Here is a 21,760-nt window from a genome sequence, read left to right on the forward strand (position 1 = left end):
ATATAATGCATTAAGGATTATTTTTTAATTTTACTTCTCTCTTGCATGCAGATATATTTGAACTGATTTATAATAGTACAAATGAAAATAAGGATGAGGCTGATAAGCGGATGCAATGTTGCTTTAATTCCCCTAGTCAAAGCTAGAAAAGTACAAGTGTGATTTCTATGACTGAACATATCTGAATTGTATGCATCAAGTGGATCTGACAAGTTTATAATTTAATTGTGTAGTTTTGCTCTTGTCACAGCTTACTGAGATACTTTCTGGAATTGAACCATTGTTGGAATTTATCTTGCTATCACCAGTAAAAATGTGCTCCTTGTAAATGTCTAATCACAAGTAGTATACTACTGATATGCAAACTAAATATTTAACTGTATTTTGCATTTGGCTTTTAGTAGTTCATGGAAATGTATTAATATTTGCAGTTGTTGCTGCTGTTAAATTATATTAATTGAAAAGATAAATTAATATAATATAAATATGCTTATATTAACATATTATAAAAATGTTTTAATATAATTTAAATTATTGAATTATATTATAAGTTGTCTCATGTGAAATGAGAGAAAGTATTAATAATATTGGGGTATAAAGGGAAGGTATTGCACTTTCCAATCAACAAAGTACTGTGAAAAAACTAAGCTCATCTGAATGCCATATTTTTATTAAATAGGTAGCAAGTTTTTATTGACATATGGGTTTTTGTTTTCTCCTAAGTCATTTGAACATTTTATTCTGGAAAGTTGATTTTGGCCTTGTCTAGCACACTGTATGGCAACCTTTTTCCAATGGAAAGCAATTAGACATAATTATTTCAAAATACTTTTACCTGTGTATGATGTATTTGGGTTATACAAAAAGGTTTATTTACATCTAACAAGCAACATACCTATAAAAACATTCTTTGTGTGTATCTTAAGTTTTCCTTTGCAGGTTTTTACCTGTGCAGACCTCTTCTTCAAAATCGTCTTGGGAGTTGCCAGCTTCTTCTTCTTCCTCCTCTTCCTCGTCTTTTATCCAGGATTCTGACTCTTCCTTGACAGTCGCTTCATTTAATTCACATTCCGGCTGATAATCAGAGTCACTCTCGACTTTGATTCCTGTCTGATTATCGTGATCATCATTAATAGGCTTAGTTTCTACACTGCTCGACGTGTCTCTACTGTGACCCTCACAGATATCTAGAGAGAGGGGTTCTTCCTTTATTAGTATATTAAGGTCTTCTCCATTGGCGTATTCCTCCAATGAGTCTTCCTGTGTTTCATGCTCCTGGTCTAAACACAATTCCGTTTTAATGGCAATATCATCGTGCCGCTCCTCTCCTCTTTTTGCTTTCTTCTTACCAGATTTCATCTTCATATCGTCTGCATTAGGACTTCGTCTCCGTGGCGGGCTATGAACCAAACAAACACATAGTTGCAATTAAACAATAAATACAACTAAACGCTAGTTATTGTGAAAAAAATGAACAAGCCAAATAATTCGGACTTCTGATCTGCACGTTGGCTAACGCTAGCATCACAGCTAACAGATACAAACAGCAATAGTCGTCTAGCAGCAGTGGTAGCACCAAGGTGTGTTTTCTGCAGCCTTGGTGCAGCTTCTTAATTCTCTTTTTTTAAGCTGTTATCTGTTTTAAATGTTATGCTTGCCTTTGTAAATGAAGCGCTTCCTTCGACGAAGCTAAGTATAAATATTTGAGCTAGCCTGTGATGGCTAGCTACATTAATGTGTAACGAGAATAACAGGAAGGGATTCGCATACTTCCTTTCGGTTCTGACCAACCAGCTTAGACCAATGATGCTTCTTTTTCTCCCCTTAATTAAAGTGAATTCATCCATCCACTTCTCAGTCTGTTCGCACTCCGATATCATTTCCCCCAGTCTCACTACTGGTTTATTTTTGTTCTAATTAAATTGACCAATTAGCCACTGCACAAAATAAATTCATGTTCCACTGACTTTTATTTCAGCTGACTCAAGACATCAAATCTTTCTTTTATACAACACTGTTAATACTGTTCCCTTCTTCAAAAAAAAGAAAAACACAACAAAAGTTATGTACAAAAATTATGAATGTAAAAACAAAAAACAAAAAAAAATCAATGATAAAACACAAAGATACAAGATAAAGTGTAAATGCTTAAGTGTGGAGGGCAGCTTTTTTTTTATAGTATTAATATTCACTTGAGCTGTAGTATTCAACCAGTTTGCAGTTCACAAAAACATTATCTGTAGTTTCGCCGGATGAGAAACAAGCAGCACCATTCTGAGTTCACCCACGAAAATGTGTACCAACTAAGGCTGGACAGCGTCACTCCAAATTTCATATGATTAACAGGGCACATCGGCTGCATGCAGTGCAAAGAGATAAACAAGTTGAAAACAAAAATATTAACATCAACATAAAAGTGAACAACAGATTCAGTCTGAAAATGTTCTGAAGTCGGAAGAAATCTCTCACCAGGAGAACTTTCTCATTCAACTCTTCAGTATCATTGTAATTCTATCATTTCATTTCATTTTTCAGCCTATTTTTTTCCAATACATTGTACTTAAGTGAAATTGTAGTCATGATTGGCAAATACAATCATCCAAGCAGGAAAGCTGCCAATCCAAGAAAGACAGACGCAAGAACAAAATGCGATTTAACAATTAAAAAGGACATGGCATTTCTTCGTTTTTATGGACGAAAACTGAGGACAAATACAAAAACATTATCTTTCTTCATTTCCTTTACAAAAACAATTCATACAACGTGATGTAAATGGTAGTTTTACATCCTCCAGGAGCTGAAGTACGCACATTTCCAACATCTGTATTACTTGTAAGCCAGCTGACTCACAGAAAAGGCAAAAAGTGAAGGCAGATAAGACAAAATACATAACAGACTAAGTAAATTAATATGCCAAAATACACTCAGCAGCCTTGTTAAACAGAAACATGTAACTTACAAGTCCGCCATGTATTGGATTACAGTTTCAAATCACTAAGATTGACTAATATAAAACCATGTTAATGCTTATGTTTTCTTGCACTTGGCTGACAATCAAAATCGTGCACAAGATGTTGAACCAATTTAAATTTAGTCTTCAAGAGCGTTTTTGATTGTCACTTTTTGGGGTATAAAGCACATGTTGGTTCGAAAGCGTGCAGTTGTTTTTTGTGTTTTAACTTTTACACGTCTCTTGGTCAATACAACAAATTTTGATGCGAGTTGAGCTTCAGTCTTTAGTGTTTTCATACCTCTTTAGTAATCACAGACACGATGTGACATTTTTTGATACCTATAGCAGTTGCGGTGCATTCTAGAGACAGCTGACTTGGTCGCGTGAAGCACTCAAACACAGTATAGCAATACAACATACAATAAAAGACAATTATTTCATTATACAGTGTATGTACATCTCTGTTCAATATGTTCAACATTACTGACTGGCGTCCAGTAACTATTTCTTTTGGAATTCACCTTGCAGCTATTTTTCTTTCCAAAAAAATATTTCTTATATTCAAAACACCTTACATACCTATTATATCTCTCATCTTTTTATATCCGTTACCTGCGTCTCTACATAGCCATGGTGGTCAGGTGCTGATGCCCTAGCAGCCCCTTGCGCCCTGCACCTGCCCCTGGATGGCCACTTCCATTGCCATGGCCACAGTATTCCTGCAGGTTCTGGCGCAATGTAACCAGCGCAGAGCCCAGACAGGCACGATTTGGAGCCAAAACCCCCCCAGGCAGCTGAAAAAGCACAGTGGCAACCCCAGCCATGCCATCATCTGTCGGCTCTAGGGTGATGGGTCCCACTTTGAAGGAGGAATAGGAAAACCCCATGAGCTGAGAGAGGAAAGGGTCAGAGCGGCAAAAGTGCTGGTAGCCACTGTGTGTGGATGGATGGTGATGATGTGAGGCTTGGGAGCCAGCTGTAGTACTGGCGTAGTGATGGGCGTTCAAGTAGTGCAGTGGTAGGTGCTGTCCGCCATTGCTTCCTCCCATGGTGAGGTGATGATGGTGGTGGGCTGTGGGTCCAGACCCTGTGTCATGTTTATAGGAGATAGGTCCTGCTCTGCCCCTCTGGCCCACCACCACTCCACCTAACTTGCCTGTACGGGCGTGAGCAAGTGATACAGTCCCGCCTCCCACACCTCCACCAGTAGAAGGTAGATAGATTAGCTGAGGCTCCTCTGGTTCAAGGTATATGGTGAGTTTAGCAAAGGGTCTGGATGCCATTTTGGTCATTTCCTGGATGTGGCGGCGCTGCTCTCTTCGGAAGTCCAGGAACTGCTTCACTTTCCACAGGAGGACGCAGACAGACAGAAAAAGGAAAAAACAGGAGAAGAAAACAGAGAAAAAGACAAAGAGATCGATATGGGCTTGATCCTGTCGCAGAAACAGCAGACCCTGGGACTCTCTGTGCTTTTCATCAGTTCCCACGCCTCTGAGAGCGATGTAGAAACGGCTGGATTTCAGAGAGTGAACTTCATGAGGGAAAGTTATGACCACACGGTCTCGAACTCGCCGGACAATTAACACTGTTTGCGGTTTCCGTACAGTTATGTAAGTTATGAGTCCTTCAGCACGCTCCTCTCGAATTTCTTTTTCTGTCCCCGGGACTTTGGCTTGCAGCTGCAACGGGCTGTGGGAAAGCACAGGACCTCCCAAACTGGACGAAGCGTTGGCAAATACCTTTATAGGAGATGGAGGAGAGTCTTTATCTTGGCCTGTACTTGTCCCACGAGTCATAGAGTCGTCCTCGATCTTAATGGTGTGAATCCCTGTGTATCGGTTCACATCCACTATAAAGGTATCAGATGAGTTGGACACGTACACCTCCACTTCACCAAAGGTAACATCAATGGTGACCCGGATGTCCACATTTGTGAACTTTGGTTGCGCAGCAAAAAACACAGTGCGACCTTTTGGCAGGTTACGAATGGTGGGATAATGGAAGCAGTTTGTCTGGGATGTGGGATCAAAGCAGCACTCTGTGTCCACATTGAACTGACGATAACACTGACGTCCATTCACCGGGGTGCCGTTAAAGGAGTCTTTGCACTTGGCACACTAAACAGAAAAAGGTAAACAAAGACAACTTGAATAAAAACAAACACATTTCTCCTTAACTTTACATAATGATCAAAGATACTGTAAACTGCAAAACCGATAATCTCTTTGGGAAAAAAAGGCACCACCATGCAAAACAATACTCCATGTCTCTAGCATGATCATACTTGTTGCCTGTAGCAGTCTTTCCTGTCGTTCTGGGGGCTGCTGAGGCAGGAGGAGGTCTCTGTGTTGTTTTGACAGGGGCAACCTGTGCCGTCATGTTCGTTACATGTGTCCGCATGGCCATTACACTGACATCTGCAATGAAGAGATTAGAATTCAAAAGACTATGTTCAGACTATAACTACTATAACTAGGTCTACATAGTGTTTTCTGACATTAGTGCATTGTGTTTACATTATAATTCTTTAGTAATTAATGTAAAAGTAGACAGAAAAAATGTTTGATGGCACATTTAGCTAAAAAGAATAACTTACTGTACTGTATTTATAAACCGTACAGGATATACTTTATATACAACAAAAGCTTTGTAGTGTTACTTTATCGTGAGAATCCACTGACTATAAAGCAATAGGCGTTACTCACTTTTCACACTTTCCCTGCAGTAAGAAATAGCCACTAAGGCAGCTCTCACACTTGTCCCCAACGCTGTTGTTTTGACAATTCACACACACAGCATTATCCTCTGTGGGGCCCTCAGACACCCAGTTCTGAATCTAATAAAAGAATCAGGAGAGATGGATTTTACAAGGAGATACCTATACCCAAGATTCTAAAAAGAAAGACAAAAGTAAAATTTTGTTTTAACATATCATCAAGAAAAGACCAAAAAGATTCAGGATACTTACGCTACTGGGGTCCAGAGGGAAAAGACGAGGGTTTTCAAGAGCCTTCTTATGTTCATCTCTTGACAGACATACGGCACTGTTTCCCTTGCAAAATTCTCGACATGGACGGCAAGTGCCACCTCCCTTTGCAGAACCCACAAACAGAGGCCTACACTTCTCACAATGCTTACCCTAAAATCAGAGCAAAAAGAGACCAATATTCACCACTGAACATTTAGGACAAAACATACAGATTTATATTATTATGAACACTTACTATGGTGTTATTGTGGCATTCAAGACAAACATCTGGTTTGCTGACACCCGCACAGTTGCTGTGCTTGTTGCAGCTGCACTGAGAGGAGCAGTTATTCCCTACAAAGCCAAAGTGGCACTGGCAAACTCCTGGGGATACACACGTCCCATTCACACAGCCCTGGGCACACACTGGCTCACACTGACCAGATTCACTAAAAAAAAAAAAAAAAAAGAAGACGAGCTTCAGGAAAACATGTCAGATTAGTATAAAGCTCAGAGAAAAAGCGATCTTCCTCATTTATTACCTGCTGAGTACGTAACCGTGTTTGCAGGTGCAATGGTATCCCTCAGGTCGGTCATGGCAGTCTTGTGTGCTGTTGCAGTGGTGATGACCGTTGGCACATTCATCCTCCTCTGGACAGTGGAGGAAAGACCAGCTGCTGTTTCTTAGGGGACAAACGCTCTCGGTCACTCCTAGAAGAGACAAAAAAGAAATGTATATAAACAAAATGAAATCCACAATAGGGAAGTAGTTACATCCCAGCAGGTTAAACTTCTCAAAACCACCAACCAAAGATTTTTCTCACCATCTAGTCCACCTTGCAAGCAGCGCCCGGCCCCATTGCCCCCCCGAGTAGCACACCAGCCACACTGAGGCCTGGCAATACAATGGGAGCATTGGGTGAGCTGGGAGCACTGGGGAGAGCAGGAGTCACCCCCAGAGAGTAATCGACCGCACTGGCCTGCTTCACAACGGAGGGGTATGAAAGACGGGCTCATGCACTACAGGAAAGACAGAGATTCGTTGAACATGAGCATTATTTAATTAAATCTCTAATACTCTGTAAATCTTAATTGTTTCAGTCCTACCTGCTGCAGAGCCATACTCCAGACACAGTGCTGCCACCCCCCATCAGAGCCTCTGGAGCCCAGACAGAGGCTGCAGTTATGGAGTGTGTGGCAGGGTGGAGGGCATGGCAAAGGAGGTGAGGACTCCACTTGCATAGGTGAGACGTTGAGCAGAGCATAGCTGAAACACGTCCAGTCATAAGTGGGGTTCACACTCAGGATGCGTCTTGTTTCACCTACAAAAGGAAAATAACAAAACACTTTTATGTGAAACATTTGAGACTGAAATTGCTGTAAATCACAATTAACTACAAGTATTCCTCCATGTGATGTTAGAGCTAATATTAAATGGACATTTGATTTTGGCTCTAGACCAAATCTCAGCCTGTGTACCTGTGCGTTTGAACTGGCGAGTCCACATGCATTTTCCAGAAGCAGTGCACTTGGGGCAATCAGAAGCCTCGCAGCTGGTCTCAGTGCAGTTGCTGGACAGAAAAATCTCTCTTTGGTTGATCCGACAGTCATGTTCAGATGTGCAACTGACAGAGCTGCTGATACAAGCCCCTTCTGGACAATTTGTGCACCACTTACACTGTAAAGCAGGCTGAGAAATTTAAGAGAAAACAGATTAGTTGAAAGCTGTGCGCATTTGAAATAATGATTGTGTTCATGTAAGGATTTCATTTATTACCTGAGATGGACTGGAAAAGGTTTTTGGGTGTCGCGCAAGGCATTCACTGCAGGTCTTGAGCCTGCGGCACTGGTCAGGTTGTCTGGGTGTTGGAGAACAGGGAGATTGACCAGAGAAGCACCCCATCCTGATGAAGAAAAAGATAGTTTTAAGTTAGATCCCTTTCACTCACTAACTGTAGATAACTTCCAAGTTCAAGAGCAGAACCATTTATCTCCAGCTGGCAAATGCATTACCTCTCAGCAGTATCAGAAGAGGCACATGCCCCCCTGCACCAGATGCAGCTGCCTGTTGTGGTGTTACAAGCCTCCTGTGTGGGAAGCAGGGAGCAGGGGTCTGATGGCACAGACAAAGTTAGGAGCCTGCCCAGCGTGACCCCATTGAAGCCACCTGACAGGAATAAGCGATCACCCCAGTTTGTCATGGCCAGAGAGACAGAGCGATTTACTGGATCTCCTATAGCAGAGACTGAAGAAAGGAGATGGGTGGTGGTTAGGTTATGGAAGGTTGCTTTTGTCAAAGACCATAACAAATTACTTGTGAAAATGGTTACCTGGTTGTATCCAGGTGTTGCAGTTGATCTGGTACAAAGACACAGAGTTGCTATAGTCTTCCGCTTCTGTCCTCCCACCAACAATGACCATGGTGTCTTTGATCAAAGCAGCAGCATGGAAGAAACGGGACAGGGGCTACAGAGCAAAAGGATAAAACAGGGAAGTTACTTTTAATGCAGTGGACTAATGGCAGATGACTGGCTTTACTAATGGAATTGAGTTAAAAAAACCCAAAAAAAAACCCCAAAAAACTAGATGAGGCCAGCTTTTACCTTACTGCCCTGTGAGGGGACCAGCAGAGACCAGGTAAGGTTTGGGTAATACAGGCTATAAAGCTCGCCTGATGGCTCCACAGTCTCCACGTGAAAGCGGTAGCCTCCAAAAACATAGATGGCATCAGTCTGCTCATGGTAAACCGCTGAGTGACCATATAAACCTGATTGAAGAGCAAATATAGAATCAGATTTATGTGGAAAGACAAAATATCTTTATGCTATCCTTCTACCATTTTTAAAAGTGATAACCTTCTTTTTATTCTAATGTAAGATCATCTATGAACACATTACTTATCAGGTAAAACGTACATCACAAAATATCAAAAGGCATTTAAAAACCTGTAGGTGGTGTGCCACTGTGGGGAGCAATGGTCCAGTTTCCAGTATGAGGGCTGAACTCTAGAAGATGGTGGTTGAAACCGTTTTCTGGAGAGTAACCTCCAATCAGTAGTATAGAGGATCCTCGACGTACAGTTAAAGAGTGACCTGCAACTGGGGGTAGCACTGAGCTCTGCCAGAATTGGAAAGCAATTTCATGTTTTACACAAAACCAAAACAAAATAATTCAAGGTATCATATTTCCATTCAAAAATTCTAACCTTATGTTCTCTCCAAACTAAGCTACTAAGATTGAGACTCCAGGTGTCCATGGCAACACCATCTTGAGTAACACCACCAACCACCAGCATAAAGGTGTGACTTGCGCCGAGATTCCCGGAACCAAACTCATAACTAGTCAGCAGTGCAGAGGCGTGGTGATAGCGAGCTCTAGGAGTCAAACCTTCATCCACAGAACTTGTTAACATTTGGGTCCAACGATGCTCCAACACAGAATACCTAAAACAAGTGGGTTTCAACATTGTTACAACACACATAGAGATAAAACATTTTACTAAAAAGCTCGAGTATGATAGTGTTATAAAATTCATCATAAAAAAATAACCAAAACAAATTTTAAAATCCTGTGGTGAAGGAGGAAGGATCCACACTCCTACCTGTACACATTTCCAAGAATGCCCTCAGTCAGAGAGAGTCCTCCATACATCCAGAGATTACCCTGTGGTCCAGACACCAGTGAGTGTCCCATTCTATGAAGGAACCTGTGAGCCTGGTTCTGTAAAAACATGTAAAGGTGAATCTGCATTTTTTTAGGATAGATCATTTAAGAAATCCATACACAAAAGGGCAACATTTTTTCTTTGTTTTAGTCCGTACCATTGTGAGTTGTGTATCCAGCAATGTTTCCCAAATTAAGCTGTTGGGATCCCGGGGAAGAGAGCAGTTTGAGCCAGTCCAACTTTCTGAGCATATGCACACTCCCAGAGACTAGGGAAATGCAAATTAAACTTCAGTTACCTATAAACATCCCTGTTGTCACACATCCAGTCTTTTAAAAATCTGAGATTTTTACGTTTAATTCCAGATTTTATATACTCAAAAATTCTTCAACACCAAAAAGTAACAATGTTTTTATATTGAACAATTTTAAAAAATCTTTTAAATACTTACAACATTACAAAGTCCTCTTCCTTCTGCCACTCCACAATCCTGAGGGCACAAGGGCCGGTCACACTGTGGTCCCCCATATCCTGAACGACACTGGCAGAGCCCACCCTGGCACTGGGCTCCACCTGGACACACAGATGATCCCTCTTCACTGTCGTCAGACTTCTGGAGACACCGCCGGATCCAGAAGGACGCATTAAAGCCTTGGGGCTTGTTTGATGAAACGTTGGCTTCATAGTACACTGAGATCACACCTGATGGTTGAAAAGATACAGGAAGAATGTGAAGACAGTATATAATTATGTATCAGCTGTAATCACATTATTGGGGGGGGGGGTCATGTAGTTTAGGATTTTGTGTAAATGGTACGTTTATCATTGAGTATTATGTCATTTCAGTGTCTTTTAAAGCCTACCCGATGTTGCCTCCACTGTTATAGGCTGAGTCCTTGTGGTGCCACAAAATGCTCCAATTAGGTTGTGATCAGAATGGACCACACCGTTGCCCAGAAAGCGAGGAAGGCCATCAAACACATAGACATACGAGTTCTGCAAAATTAATTATATTTAACATAATGAGCATACCTCGAGTATATCAATCATTTTAATCTTCAAAAGCATTCTTGACTTATTTGAACTCACTTTACAGTATGTGTGTGAGTCTGGGTGTAGAGTGAGGGCTACAGGGGGACAGAGCTGTCTGGGCAGACAGGGCGCCAGGTTCTCCGTGACAGACAGAACCCACAGACAATGAGAAAGCCCCCCTTTCCCTTCTGTGCCACTCCGCCATCCCAAAGACGATGATAAGGGCATGGCAGTGGAGGAGGTGGAGGAGGAGAGCAGGACAGAGCGGCCCTGGCACTGGCGATAACATGTACCGTTGTTTCTATTTGTCAGGATAAAGGTGTAGGAAAACCAGAGAGAGTTACAAAACTCAAAAAAAACAAAAAAACAAAACAAAACACACAAACTACATTAAAAATATTAGTGAGACTGTATAAAATACACTAGTTTTTGGACATTATTCTCTTTACCTGGGGTCTCCATAGTAGCCAGGCAGACAGGACTCACAGTGTGATCCCTGTGTGTTGTGAGTGCAGTGGCACTGGCCTGTCTGGTTGTCACAGTATCCTTGAAGAGGGTCACCATGTCCGTTACAGTCACAAGGCACACAGCCGCCATCACCAGCCAGGGCAGAGCCAAAGCTACCCGGTCGGCAGTGCTCACAGTGAGGCCCTGTGGTCCAATCTGAAAGACAGGAGAAAAATAAATGAAAGTGAATCAAGGAAATATATTTATTAGATGTTTAATAATCTAGTACCTTTATATTTGCATTAGGAATGACGGCTGATGTGGTATCAACTTCATTAAGAGAGTGAGTTTAATCAAAGAAAAACAAGTAAATGTTTAAAAGACACACCCTGACATTCGTCGCAAATCCCTGGAGCAGTAATACAGGTGGAGTGGAAGTTGCAGCCACAGTCTACGTCACATTCAACGCCACTTAGAACCAGAGTAGCAGGATCTGATGTCCAACCCAGGGAACATTCACACTCAAACCGTGGACTGCCACTACATCGGCCCTCACGACACTCATTGTAACAACTGTAGGAAAGAGGAAAATTGTGCCTTTTTTTTTTTTTTTCCCCCCTCAGATTTACAAAACACAATCACTATGTCATGGAGAGGTGATTTATATGAACAAACTGAACTTAAACAACAAAATCCTAGATTTCTAGACTGTTACGTTTGGTTGCAGTGCAGCGTGCCGTCCCCGGTATATCCTCTCTCACAGTGGCACTCATAAGAGGTTGGAGTGTTGATGCAGGTAGCAAAGGGGTGACAGTTGTGGAGACCTAGCCTGCATTCCTCTACATCAGGGCACGTGGGGTAGGACCAGACAGCATCTTCATCTTCGCTGTCCAAGTGCTCCAACTCAATCTCCATTTCTAGGGGCCTTGGTGGGGCAGAGGTCTGGGGCTCAGGGCTGGAGGGAATTAACATTGAGATGTAAAGTTGGATAGGTTTTGATAAGTTCTGCCTCAGTTTCAAACAGGAAATGTGTTTCTTACTTTTTATCAGTAACTGAGATAAGCAGATTTATTTGTTTGTGAGTCTTGCAGTTGTTTCTACTGTTTGCTGAATACAGGATTTGGTCATGTATGTAAATATTTAGCAACTTTTGTTCTTATCATGATTTCACTATTTTTTTTTTTTTTTTTACTAAACCCAACGACACAAACATGCAAGACACACTCTAATATAATATCAAACATATTACCAAAAATCTAAATCTAAGAGAAATAATCTGATGGTTAAATGGTTACTTTGCAGCCCTTGCTTCAGCCACAGCCACACTGCAGTTATACACTGAAGGATCGTCCATTCCTGCCCAGTCTCCCCTCAAACATCTAAAAGAAAAAAAGGTGTTTTTAATTTAAAGAAATCATAATGACAAAAATATCTTTTTTTTTTTTTTTTATAAAATCCAAACATGATAGCTTCTAGGTAACTAGGTAACATGATGTTACCTAGTAATCAAATTCAGGGAGGTTTATATCTATAAAGAAAAACATCATGTTTGCCAAACTTACTTTCCAATTGTGGGATTGTTATAGTCTCCACACCATCCACACTGAAATGTTCTCAGGCAGTCCGTGCATGTGTTTAAAGATGAACACTGCTTACACTGGGGTACTGAATGAACACTGATGGACAAAACAGAAATTGAATACAGCAATTTAACAGACAAACAAAACTCAGTACATTAATATGCATCTCTTCCTAATTTGGTAAAAAACAGAAAACTGCCATTTTATTTTTAGAGAAAATGTTCTCATCTTACCTGTCATACCAGTCCCTGCACTCTCCATAGGGGTATTTTGTGAGGTAGGCAGCAAAATAGAAGCAGGCCTGGGCTGACTCACACCACGCACACTGGCTGGAGTTAGAGAGGCATTCACCACATGTCTTCCTCCTTTAAAAGGAAAATAGTGAGAACAACTATGCTGAGCTGCAAGCAAGCAGGTATGATCTAAAACAACAAATGTTCAAATTCTGGTTTATTTGCTTACTGGTTGCAGACTTTAGGACATCCCCTTGATTCACGTATGGATCCTTCTAGTCTTCCCCGACGACTGCACTGATAGTCACCTTTCTTGCTGGAATTTATCTGCCACTCACAAAAAGGGTCCTGTGATCGAAATTAGGGTTTCACTCAGAAAACACAACTCTCCCACAAAGACATACGATATGTGCCAGTTTTACCCATCTTGTACCTGAGTGCAAGCTGAGCAATCTCTGTATTCTTCACACAGGGTGCAGTGTTGTGGAGCCAACAGCAGATGGCGATGACTTTCTCCTTTTCCTTCAACCTTTTCTACCTCAGGACAGTGTTCAAGGTTAGTGCTGTCTCGTAGCAGGCAGCGAGACAGAGATGGACACCAACCACAAGACTGGTCGGACAGACAAGCCAGACATGACGTGTATCCTGAACATGAACCAGAGCGGTATGGCTCCAAGAACAGGAAAGAGATCTCCTGTATGGAGAAGTTAAAAGAAAAATAAAGTATGAGGATTGTAAGCATTCTACATTTGTTTTATAACTCAAGGAAACTTGCTGCTGAGAAAAATATCAGTAAAACAAATATGCATCAAATGTCACAACCAGTTGTACTTCAATTAGATTCTTATCAGTCAAATATTTTGCTGTTTTTTGACCAAATTTTTTACTCACACTCCCTCCAGGTAATGTTCTGTTCCATATCAAGGCCATTTCACTGGTCTGTCCAGAGCCTGAGTTGTTAAGGTAGCCCTCAGCTTGAAAAAGATAATGGTTGCCTCTTGTCAGGTTCGAGAACAGTTTACTTCCATCTGGTCGAACCAGCACCTTCAACTCCTTTTCTTGCTGGGCTGCCCAGCGACCCACCACCTCCTGATGAGCAAACAGTTATACATTGTGACACAAATAAGTGAAAAAACGTTTTAAAAAAAACAAAACAAAAAAACAGATAAAGTTAACACAAAGGAAGTGAAATGCAATCATATCACTCTAGAAACATTGTTTAAGAATGCCTGCCTTATGGTAATTACAGTGCTTTTAATTGGACTAAAATTACACAATTATAAAGAAGACTAAAAAGTTAAAAAATTCCACAAAGTACAACTTTAGAGTTGAACTGAACTTTTCCTCACCAATTGACTGGAGTTGGGTCCTGATGCCATTCGAGCCTCAAAGTGCAGCCTTTGGATGCGAGCCCACATGGACACAGTCTCTGTAGGAGGGGGTGCAGGTGGAGGTCCACCCCACAATGGGTGGATAAAGCCTCTAAACTGTAGTGCAACATCCATTTCTGTGGTAGGGTTAAGAATGATGTTGGTACTGCGGAGGATAGACACCTGGTGGAGGGGTGAAGTGGATGGAGGATAGTGGAGGATGGATGGAAGTGAAAACACATCAACAGGTGCACTATTCTCTACAAACTGCATCACAACTTTGACAAACTACTTAAAAAATAGCATCATTTCTATGCAAAAATAGAGAGAGAAAACTGAGTAGAATTAAAAAAAAAAAAAAGAGGGGGGTCAACAATAAGGCATAATAACAATATTAAAAAAGAAAACTGCAGTGCAGACAACATTTTAAAAGGTAGGAAGGAAGGAGGATTAAATATAAGCAGAGAGGGAAGCAGTAACAACCATAACTAATACAGTGAGCAGTTGAGATTTGGACTCCATACCTTGTCAGGTTGGGAGTCGTTGCGGGGATGCTGGAAGGTGAGCAGGTGCAGTCCCGGGACATAGTTCTCGGTGCGACAGAAGTGGAGGGAGGTTAGGAAAAGGGTACGCTCCCCCCACCAGCCGTACGCCCCTGAGATCTGGTCCACACGGCACGCACTTCGCTCTGTGAGACCGAGAGGGAGAGGTCAGCACACAAAAAACACATCTGACCTCTTAAAGAGTTTCATAATACAGCAGTTTTCTCTTATATACTACTGTACTGAAATGAGTGTTATGTGTGACGTTTTCAGAAGGAGTTAAATGACAACTTCACTGCATCACAATAAGTAGAGACTGTACAGACAATGGAAAGTTAAGTCTGAGCAGTCTGTCAGATCTCAGCAAGTCACTAAACTCCATCTCAGAAACACGCCCAACAGAAGTCTATTCCCTCCCATGTCAACTCCCAACATTTTTCATTTTGACCCTCCTCTTTGCCCTCCTTCCTCCCTCCCTAGGTCTCACCTGAAACTGGTAGGCAGGACTCATTTTGAACACACCAGCCAAATTCACCAGGGGCTCGGGCTAAAGATGCTGGAGTTCCACTGAACACAAGACATGACTGGCAGTCGGACAGAAAGCGAGCCAGGCCAAGACAACCGGTGCTGCCACACTGTGACCAGAAAACCGAGGTTAGACAAACATTCATGTAGACATATACGATCAAGAAAGGGAAGGTTTTGGTTTCTTATTTTAAAAAAAAAAAAAAAACTAAACTAAAACACTTATAACTGCTCTCATAAAAGCTTATATTCAGTCAAAAAGAGACTAAAACAAAAGATTGCTTTAAAAGGAAGAGTTACCGGATTGGTGGGTTGGTATTCTCGGCAGCGGCCTTCACACCAGCTACACTCTGGGTTTTTAAGACACATACTTTCATCTAGTGCTTCAGCACAAACTGCATCCTGGTCAGAGGCACAAACAAGCACATGTAAACATGAGCATACACAACAATCTAATCATCATTACATATTTCCGTTTGAAACATTTAACCCCCATTCAATCCACCAACAGTTTATAAAACATTTTTTCAATCCCAAAAATGACAGAGCTTTGCGTATTCTTGCTTTGGCGCACTTAAACTCACCCTATCACCTTGATCACTACTAACAAACAGAGGCACTTTGTAAGCCACAAGGTCTCCGCGGGCAACACCACTGTAACCACCAGCAACCAGCAGCACTCGGCCCTCCATCACAGCAGCAACATGTGAGTACCGCCCTCTCACAGCATCACCCCCTTAGAAACAAGAAAGTTAAGTTAAGCAGGCACTGAATAAGCACAGGTAACAAAAACCACAAAGAAACTAGATGAAGAAAATAAGTGGGACAGACTGCAGTCCACTAACACTCACTGGACGACAATCTCTCTCCAGATGACACCCACTGGTGACAGCCCAAATGATAAAAGAAGATTTCCTCATCATAGCACTTCTCTTCTTGGTAGTGAATATGTACATTCCCTCCTGTGAAATAAAGGCAGAAAGACCAGTAATAAACAGCAGCAGAGCTGAAATGATTAAAATATTTTCTGACTGCTTGATTTCTTGCGTACCATAGACCACCATGTAGTTTCCAATGACAGTAGCAGTGTGAAAAGCTCTCTCTCTGGGTCCAGTTGCCTGGAAACGGGAACGCAAGGATGTCCAAAACCGTCTGTCCACGTGAAACATGTCTGTGTGATTCACCCGCACACTGAACCTAAGGAAAAAACACAAAAAAAAACATGTCCTTTTAGTAGAAAAAAAGATTTTTTGTTTATTTCTTACTTTACTCTTTTATTTCAAAGGAATTGTAGGAAACCACCTGTTTCATTACCTTTATCTACTCAAGTAAAAAAAAAAAAAAAAAGAAATCAGTGAAGACACACACAAACACAGAACAATATGCTGACAGGCTTTTTCATTTGCAACACATCAATGTTTGTAGGAAAAACTGACACTCACTCAAATAAGGTATATTCTAGTTTGAACAATGCATGAGGTAGTGTGTACCTGGCAGTGGTGGGCCTGTGGCCTCCATAGACCAACAGTGTCCTGGATGGGCTGTGGAACACCATGGAATGGCCAGCTGTGGCAGGAGGTTTTCCACCAGTGGGTTGGACTGTCTCCCAACGTCCAGAGCCATGCAAGCCAAACCGATGCAAAGTTGAAGAAAACATATCTTCCTCAGTGCGACCTGAGAAATAAATGTTCATAAGTTTTACTAAAAAGGGCATTTAAAATAAACAAAGAAAAAAAACAGCAAGTCTGCACACAAACAGCAAGTAGACACTAAAATAGAAATCTCACCTCCAAATACATAAAGATAGCTATCTACTACAGCTGCAGCGTGATTAGCCAGTTTAGGGGCGCCACGGGAACTGGAAAAGCCAAGTTGCTGCCAGTCATCATTGAGTGGCCGATACATCCAAACATCACTGGCGAGGGAGCCATTGGCAAGTTCTCCTCCAAAGATAACCATGTTTCCCAAATACTCTACTGCTGTGTGAGAGTGACGGGCCACCTGTAATAAGAGAGCCGAAGAAAGCAAGAGTTAAGACATTACATCTGAAAGCACTGATATAAACAACCTAATAAGACTTTTAAATACACATTTAGACAGTGACCAGATGACACATTTAAATCACAAACCACTTACAGGAGAGTGACCATAAGACCTGCTTTCCCATTGGTTGGATGTGAAGTTGTATTTGATCAAGTCCCCCAGTGCTCTGTTCAGATCAAATCCTGCACAGGAAAGATAAGCAATATTGAAATGCCTGTTTTTGGTCAAAGAGACTATCAGATATGATAAAAGACAATCCATATAATTGACAGTAATTAATGGACAGTAGCATTAACAAGGATCTTAACATTTTGGTTTATTAGAATCAAATTCTTAAAATATTTGGGGAAGATAAGAGATAAACTGGTATAAGCTAAGGTGTAATAAATTTATCAGACAATGAAAGACAAGTAACTTATAAATTTGTATACAGAAAAAAAGTCAGTGGAAGTTGAGATTGTTTTCTCAGTACTGTAACAACATCACAGAACTTCAATACTGTCATAAACTCACCACCAAACAAGTACATGGCTCCAGCTGAAGACAAGTACACCCCAGCAGAACCTGTCCTTTGAGGTGTGTAAGGGTTTCCCTCACTCACATACCACCACTGTCCTGCCCCACTATTGTCATGGAGACCAAGTTGGCAGCTTTGCCCCAGGTATCCTGGGTTGCACTGACAACGTTCTCCTTTCTGAGATAAAGCACGGAAAGTAAAATAAAAAAATAAAATTGATTAATTCACTTTAATAAAGGCCTGCTAAGTTCACAGTGAGTGTTCAATGAAATCATCAACTCTCTCCCATACCTTGTCACACTGCCCATTGACAGAACAAGACTGAGAGCACAGAGGAGTTGTACAAGATGCTCCTCCCCAACCCTGATGACAGTGACACTTTGACGTGGAGGAATCACAGCGACCGTGCCCACCACAGGCTCCAGGGCACAAAGAGAAGGTGTAGGTTGCATTAAAGCCCAGGAGGTTATAGTTAGCGTCACTGAAGAGATGAAGAAGCATCTAGAACAAAGAAATTAAAGAGGGGACATGAATGTATATGTGCTTTGGTTAGGCTGCAAGTGCTAATAAAACTGAAACTAAGTTCATGATGTTATGATTAGTTACCTTGCCGGATTTAGCTTCAATGGGTTGAGGCAAAGTATTGCCACTCACGCTGGCAAGCAAAGGGCTCTGGTAGGAGTCACCATCATACACAAACAGGTAATCATATGTACACTCTGTGTCCATAAAGGTAAAATTCAAGACGATGCGGTGACTGTTGCTGGGAGCTGAAAAATATGAAACACATGATGACTATTCCTGTAGTTCAGAGGTACTTAATTCAATCCTATGAAGTCCAGAATCCGGGAGGTTTTCCATATCAACTTAAAACACCTGAATCTAACAGCTTATCAGGTTCTGCACAATGACTCATTTATTTGAGTCAGCTGTTTTGGAGCAGGGATACATGGAAAACCAGCTGGATTGGGGACCTCGTAGGACCGAATTAAGTACCCCTGCTGTAGTTAAAAGTTGTTTAGTATTCACACTAATAGAAAACCCACACATCTTTAAGTTTACAGAAATTCCATAATAGCCCTCAGCAAATTCCACAATTTTAGTTCATTTTACCTTTGATAAGCCATTCACAGTTGCCATTGACAGAATAGTTTCCTGCGCCATCTGTAACATAACCTGGCGGTCCCCTCAATACCTGCCTGTGGCCCTTGCAGTCACCTGCCTGAGACACAGGCAATCTGGCCGATACAAGAGCCACCAGGATGACGATGGAGACAGGGAGGGGGGAGGCCATCACTGGCACTGCCTGCAGACCATTGGGAGATTAGAAAGACTGTTAGTTCTTGCACCCATTTCCACCACCGCTATTATTATTCTTGTAAATATTTAAAGGATAATTATGAATCAGTATAACCGGCATGGCTACATGAGCTACAAACCAAAATAACAACATTTAAAATAAATATGCAAGCAAAGTGAGAGAGAAAGAGAGAGAAATTTGCTAAATTTGGTAAATAAATCCCTAAGTTATCCCATCTAGCAGCCTCTTAAACAACTTCTTGTGGCCTTGCAAACACCTACCCGGTTGCTCAATTCTTTTGCTGACATGTTGACATGTCTGAATGCAAAATTTCACCAGTGCTAAAATGTTTTAAGTTGAAAAATGGCAACATTTGTCAATTATGATCGGGGCAGCCTCTGGACAACTCTGATGCAACCCAACAGCTGTTAGCCATGGACAGAAGCTAGTACTACAAAACAAAAACAACCCTACCGTAAAACTCGGGATTCCGCTAATTCAGATGCAGTTTTTTCAAAAATGCCTTCCCCAAGCTTGCTTTTACCCAGTTGTGTTCCTCATGTCAAACGCCTATGGACACTTGAAGAAGCACAAAGGGGCTCCCTGCAGACTACCATAACAAAGCTAACGTGAAGGATTGCTAAGCTAAGCTAGCTGACAGAAAACCGTTAACTGCAGGAGACCGTCAGATGTTTATCACCGCATTTTATTATACCTACCAATTCCCGTCTCTTTGGTCGCATTGTTATTTACATTTTCGGCAAGCCTTGTATGGTTAGCAACCGCATGAGCCAACCTATCTTTCGGCCAGGAGTGAAAACTGACAGCTAGCTACAGTGGCTAGCAGCTAATTCACTGCAGAGAGCAGCTACTGGGTGCTCTGCTAGCCAGCTAGCGGTAGCCTCTCAGCCAAATCCAGATGCGCAATCGTCAGTCGCTGCAGAGTATCATGGCAAGTCATTCCTCGGAACAATCGTTCATTATATAATTACAAAACTGCGTGTCTAATCTGATTCTACACACATAGAAAAAGCTGCCAGCCTGCAGCAAAACATCTTAAAGACGTCAACGAGTCTCCAGGAGTACACGCTGTGGTCAGATTGCGTTGTTTTGGTGTTAATGGCTGGCACACAGTAACAGTGCCAACACAAAAGACATAAAAGATGCAGGTTGCCTGTTACAGCAGTGCCATCCAGCGGAAACAGGGAATAGTGTTAAACATCTGGATTGAAAAATTATCATTTTTAACTTTAATTTCAGAAGATTGAGCAGTCCCACAAAAGCCTAAATCTAATTTGGATATTCATGAAGGATAACCTAAATATGTGCATACTATCAGTCAAAAGTTTTAGAACACCACAATTTTTCTAGTTGTTTATTGAAAATGATCCAGTTTAATGTCTTGTTGCATTCAAGCATTGTTCAGTCAAAAACAGGATAAGATAACTTTATTAGTCTCCCCGCAGGAAAAATTCACAAGAAATCATGGAATCACTTAATAGACCAAAATTTTTTACTTTTGACTCATCATTTTTTACGAGTTGCTATAACAGTTGAACACACTCGTGGCATTCTTTCCACAACAGAAATTAAATATTCTTCAGAAAGTTTTTCCCATCTGTGGTAAAAGTTCCCACAAATGTGTGACCTTGTTAGGTTGCTTTGTTTTCATTCTTCTGTCCATCATGGGTGTCCAGCTCCAGTCCTTGTAGGCCACAATTTTACCAATTTTCCATGTATTTCCTGTTCCAGCATACCTGACTCAAACCAATCACTCGTGTTGAACTTCATTGGATCCATTTAATGGAAGCCAGGTATGTTAGAACAGGGATACATTGAAAACCTGCAGGACAGCGGCCCTCAAGGACTGACTTTGGACACCCCTAGACCAGTTCATCCCAAGCCAGCTTGATGGGGTCTGAGTCTTGAGATTGTGCTGACTACTCTATGTTTTCAAGCTTACCTTCTTGTTCTTTTTCCCTGAAGTAGATCTGGCATAGCTTGGATTTGTGTTTTGGGCCATTATCTTGGTTTTTTATGAACTCCTGACCAACTAAGCACAAACCAGAGGATACTGCATGGTGCTACAGAACGCTGTGGTAGCCGTTCTGGTTCAGGGTGCTTCTCACTCTGTACAAGTAATCAATCCTGGGGTCAGCAAAACAGCTCCAGACCATCATACTCCCTCCTCTATGTTTGACAGTTTATGCCAAACACGTACTCAATGCCTTACAAAGATTCAGCATGATGAATCAAAGATTTCAAATTTTGATTAATCCAACCATAATAACTTCTTTCAGTCTTCAGTGGTCCAATGGGGCTGTTTCCTTGCCCAGGCAAGCCTCTTTGTCTCATTCTGACGTCTTAGCAGCGACTTTCCTGCTGCAACCTGCCCTGTCAAACCTTCAGCTCGAGTCTTCTCCTCACAGCTGAAACAAAGTCTTGATTACTACGACCACTCTTAAGTTGTACTTGAAGCTGCTGTCCAGTGAGACGCTATGCAAGCTGTTAACTCTCAGAAACATGTGCTCTAATTCAGTTGTGGCTTTGGCCCAAAGCCTTTTGATAGTGAAAGAAACTGTACTC

The 21,760-nt window shown here is 41.6% G+C and overlaps 1 protein-coding gene across 1 annotated transcript; it reads right to left on the reverse strand.

Moving 5' to 3' along the window:
- Positions 1-2,031: 2,031 nt before the first annotated feature.
- On the reverse strand, positions 2,032-20,042 carry megf8 (multiple EGF-like-domains 8). Its single transcript, XM_079240698.1, has 44 exons — positions 19,894-20,042; positions 18,988-19,180; positions 18,481-18,644; positions 18,166-18,375; positions 17,871-18,051; positions 17,451-17,539; positions 17,102-17,315; positions 16,805-16,988; positions 16,366-16,511; positions 16,166-16,276; positions 15,899-16,050; positions 15,615-15,716; positions 15,277-15,424; positions 14,772-14,935; positions 14,227-14,430; positions 13,769-13,966; positions 13,311-13,571; positions 13,107-13,225; positions 12,878-13,009; positions 12,627-12,740; positions 12,360-12,443; positions 11,780-12,019; positions 11,453-11,637; positions 11,067-11,280; positions 10,675-10,918; positions 10,449-10,581; positions 10,037-10,287; positions 9,743-9,853; positions 9,523-9,641; positions 9,127-9,364; positions 8,867-9,038; positions 8,525-8,688; positions 8,252-8,387; positions 7,935-8,166; positions 7,699-7,825; positions 7,401-7,611; positions 7,029-7,243; positions 6,746-6,941; positions 6,464-6,632; positions 6,178-6,370; positions 5,922-6,092; positions 5,659-5,789; positions 5,238-5,370; positions 2,032-5,070 (listed from the first exon to the last, which is right to left on the reverse strand). Exons 1-44 carry the CDS (start codon positions 19,915-19,917, stop codon positions 3,574-3,576), a joined length of 8,676 nt encoding a protein of 2,891 aa, XP_079096824.1. The 5' UTR covers positions 19,918-20,042; the 3' UTR covers positions 2,032-3,573.
- Positions 20,043-21,760: the final 1,718 nt, after the last annotated feature.

Source organism: Telmatherina bonti (genome assembly GCF_933228915.1).
Source record: "Telmatherina bonti genome assembly, chromosome: 5".
NCBI lineage: Eukaryota > Metazoa > Chordata > Actinopteri > Atheriniformes > Telmatherinidae > Telmatherina > Telmatherina bonti.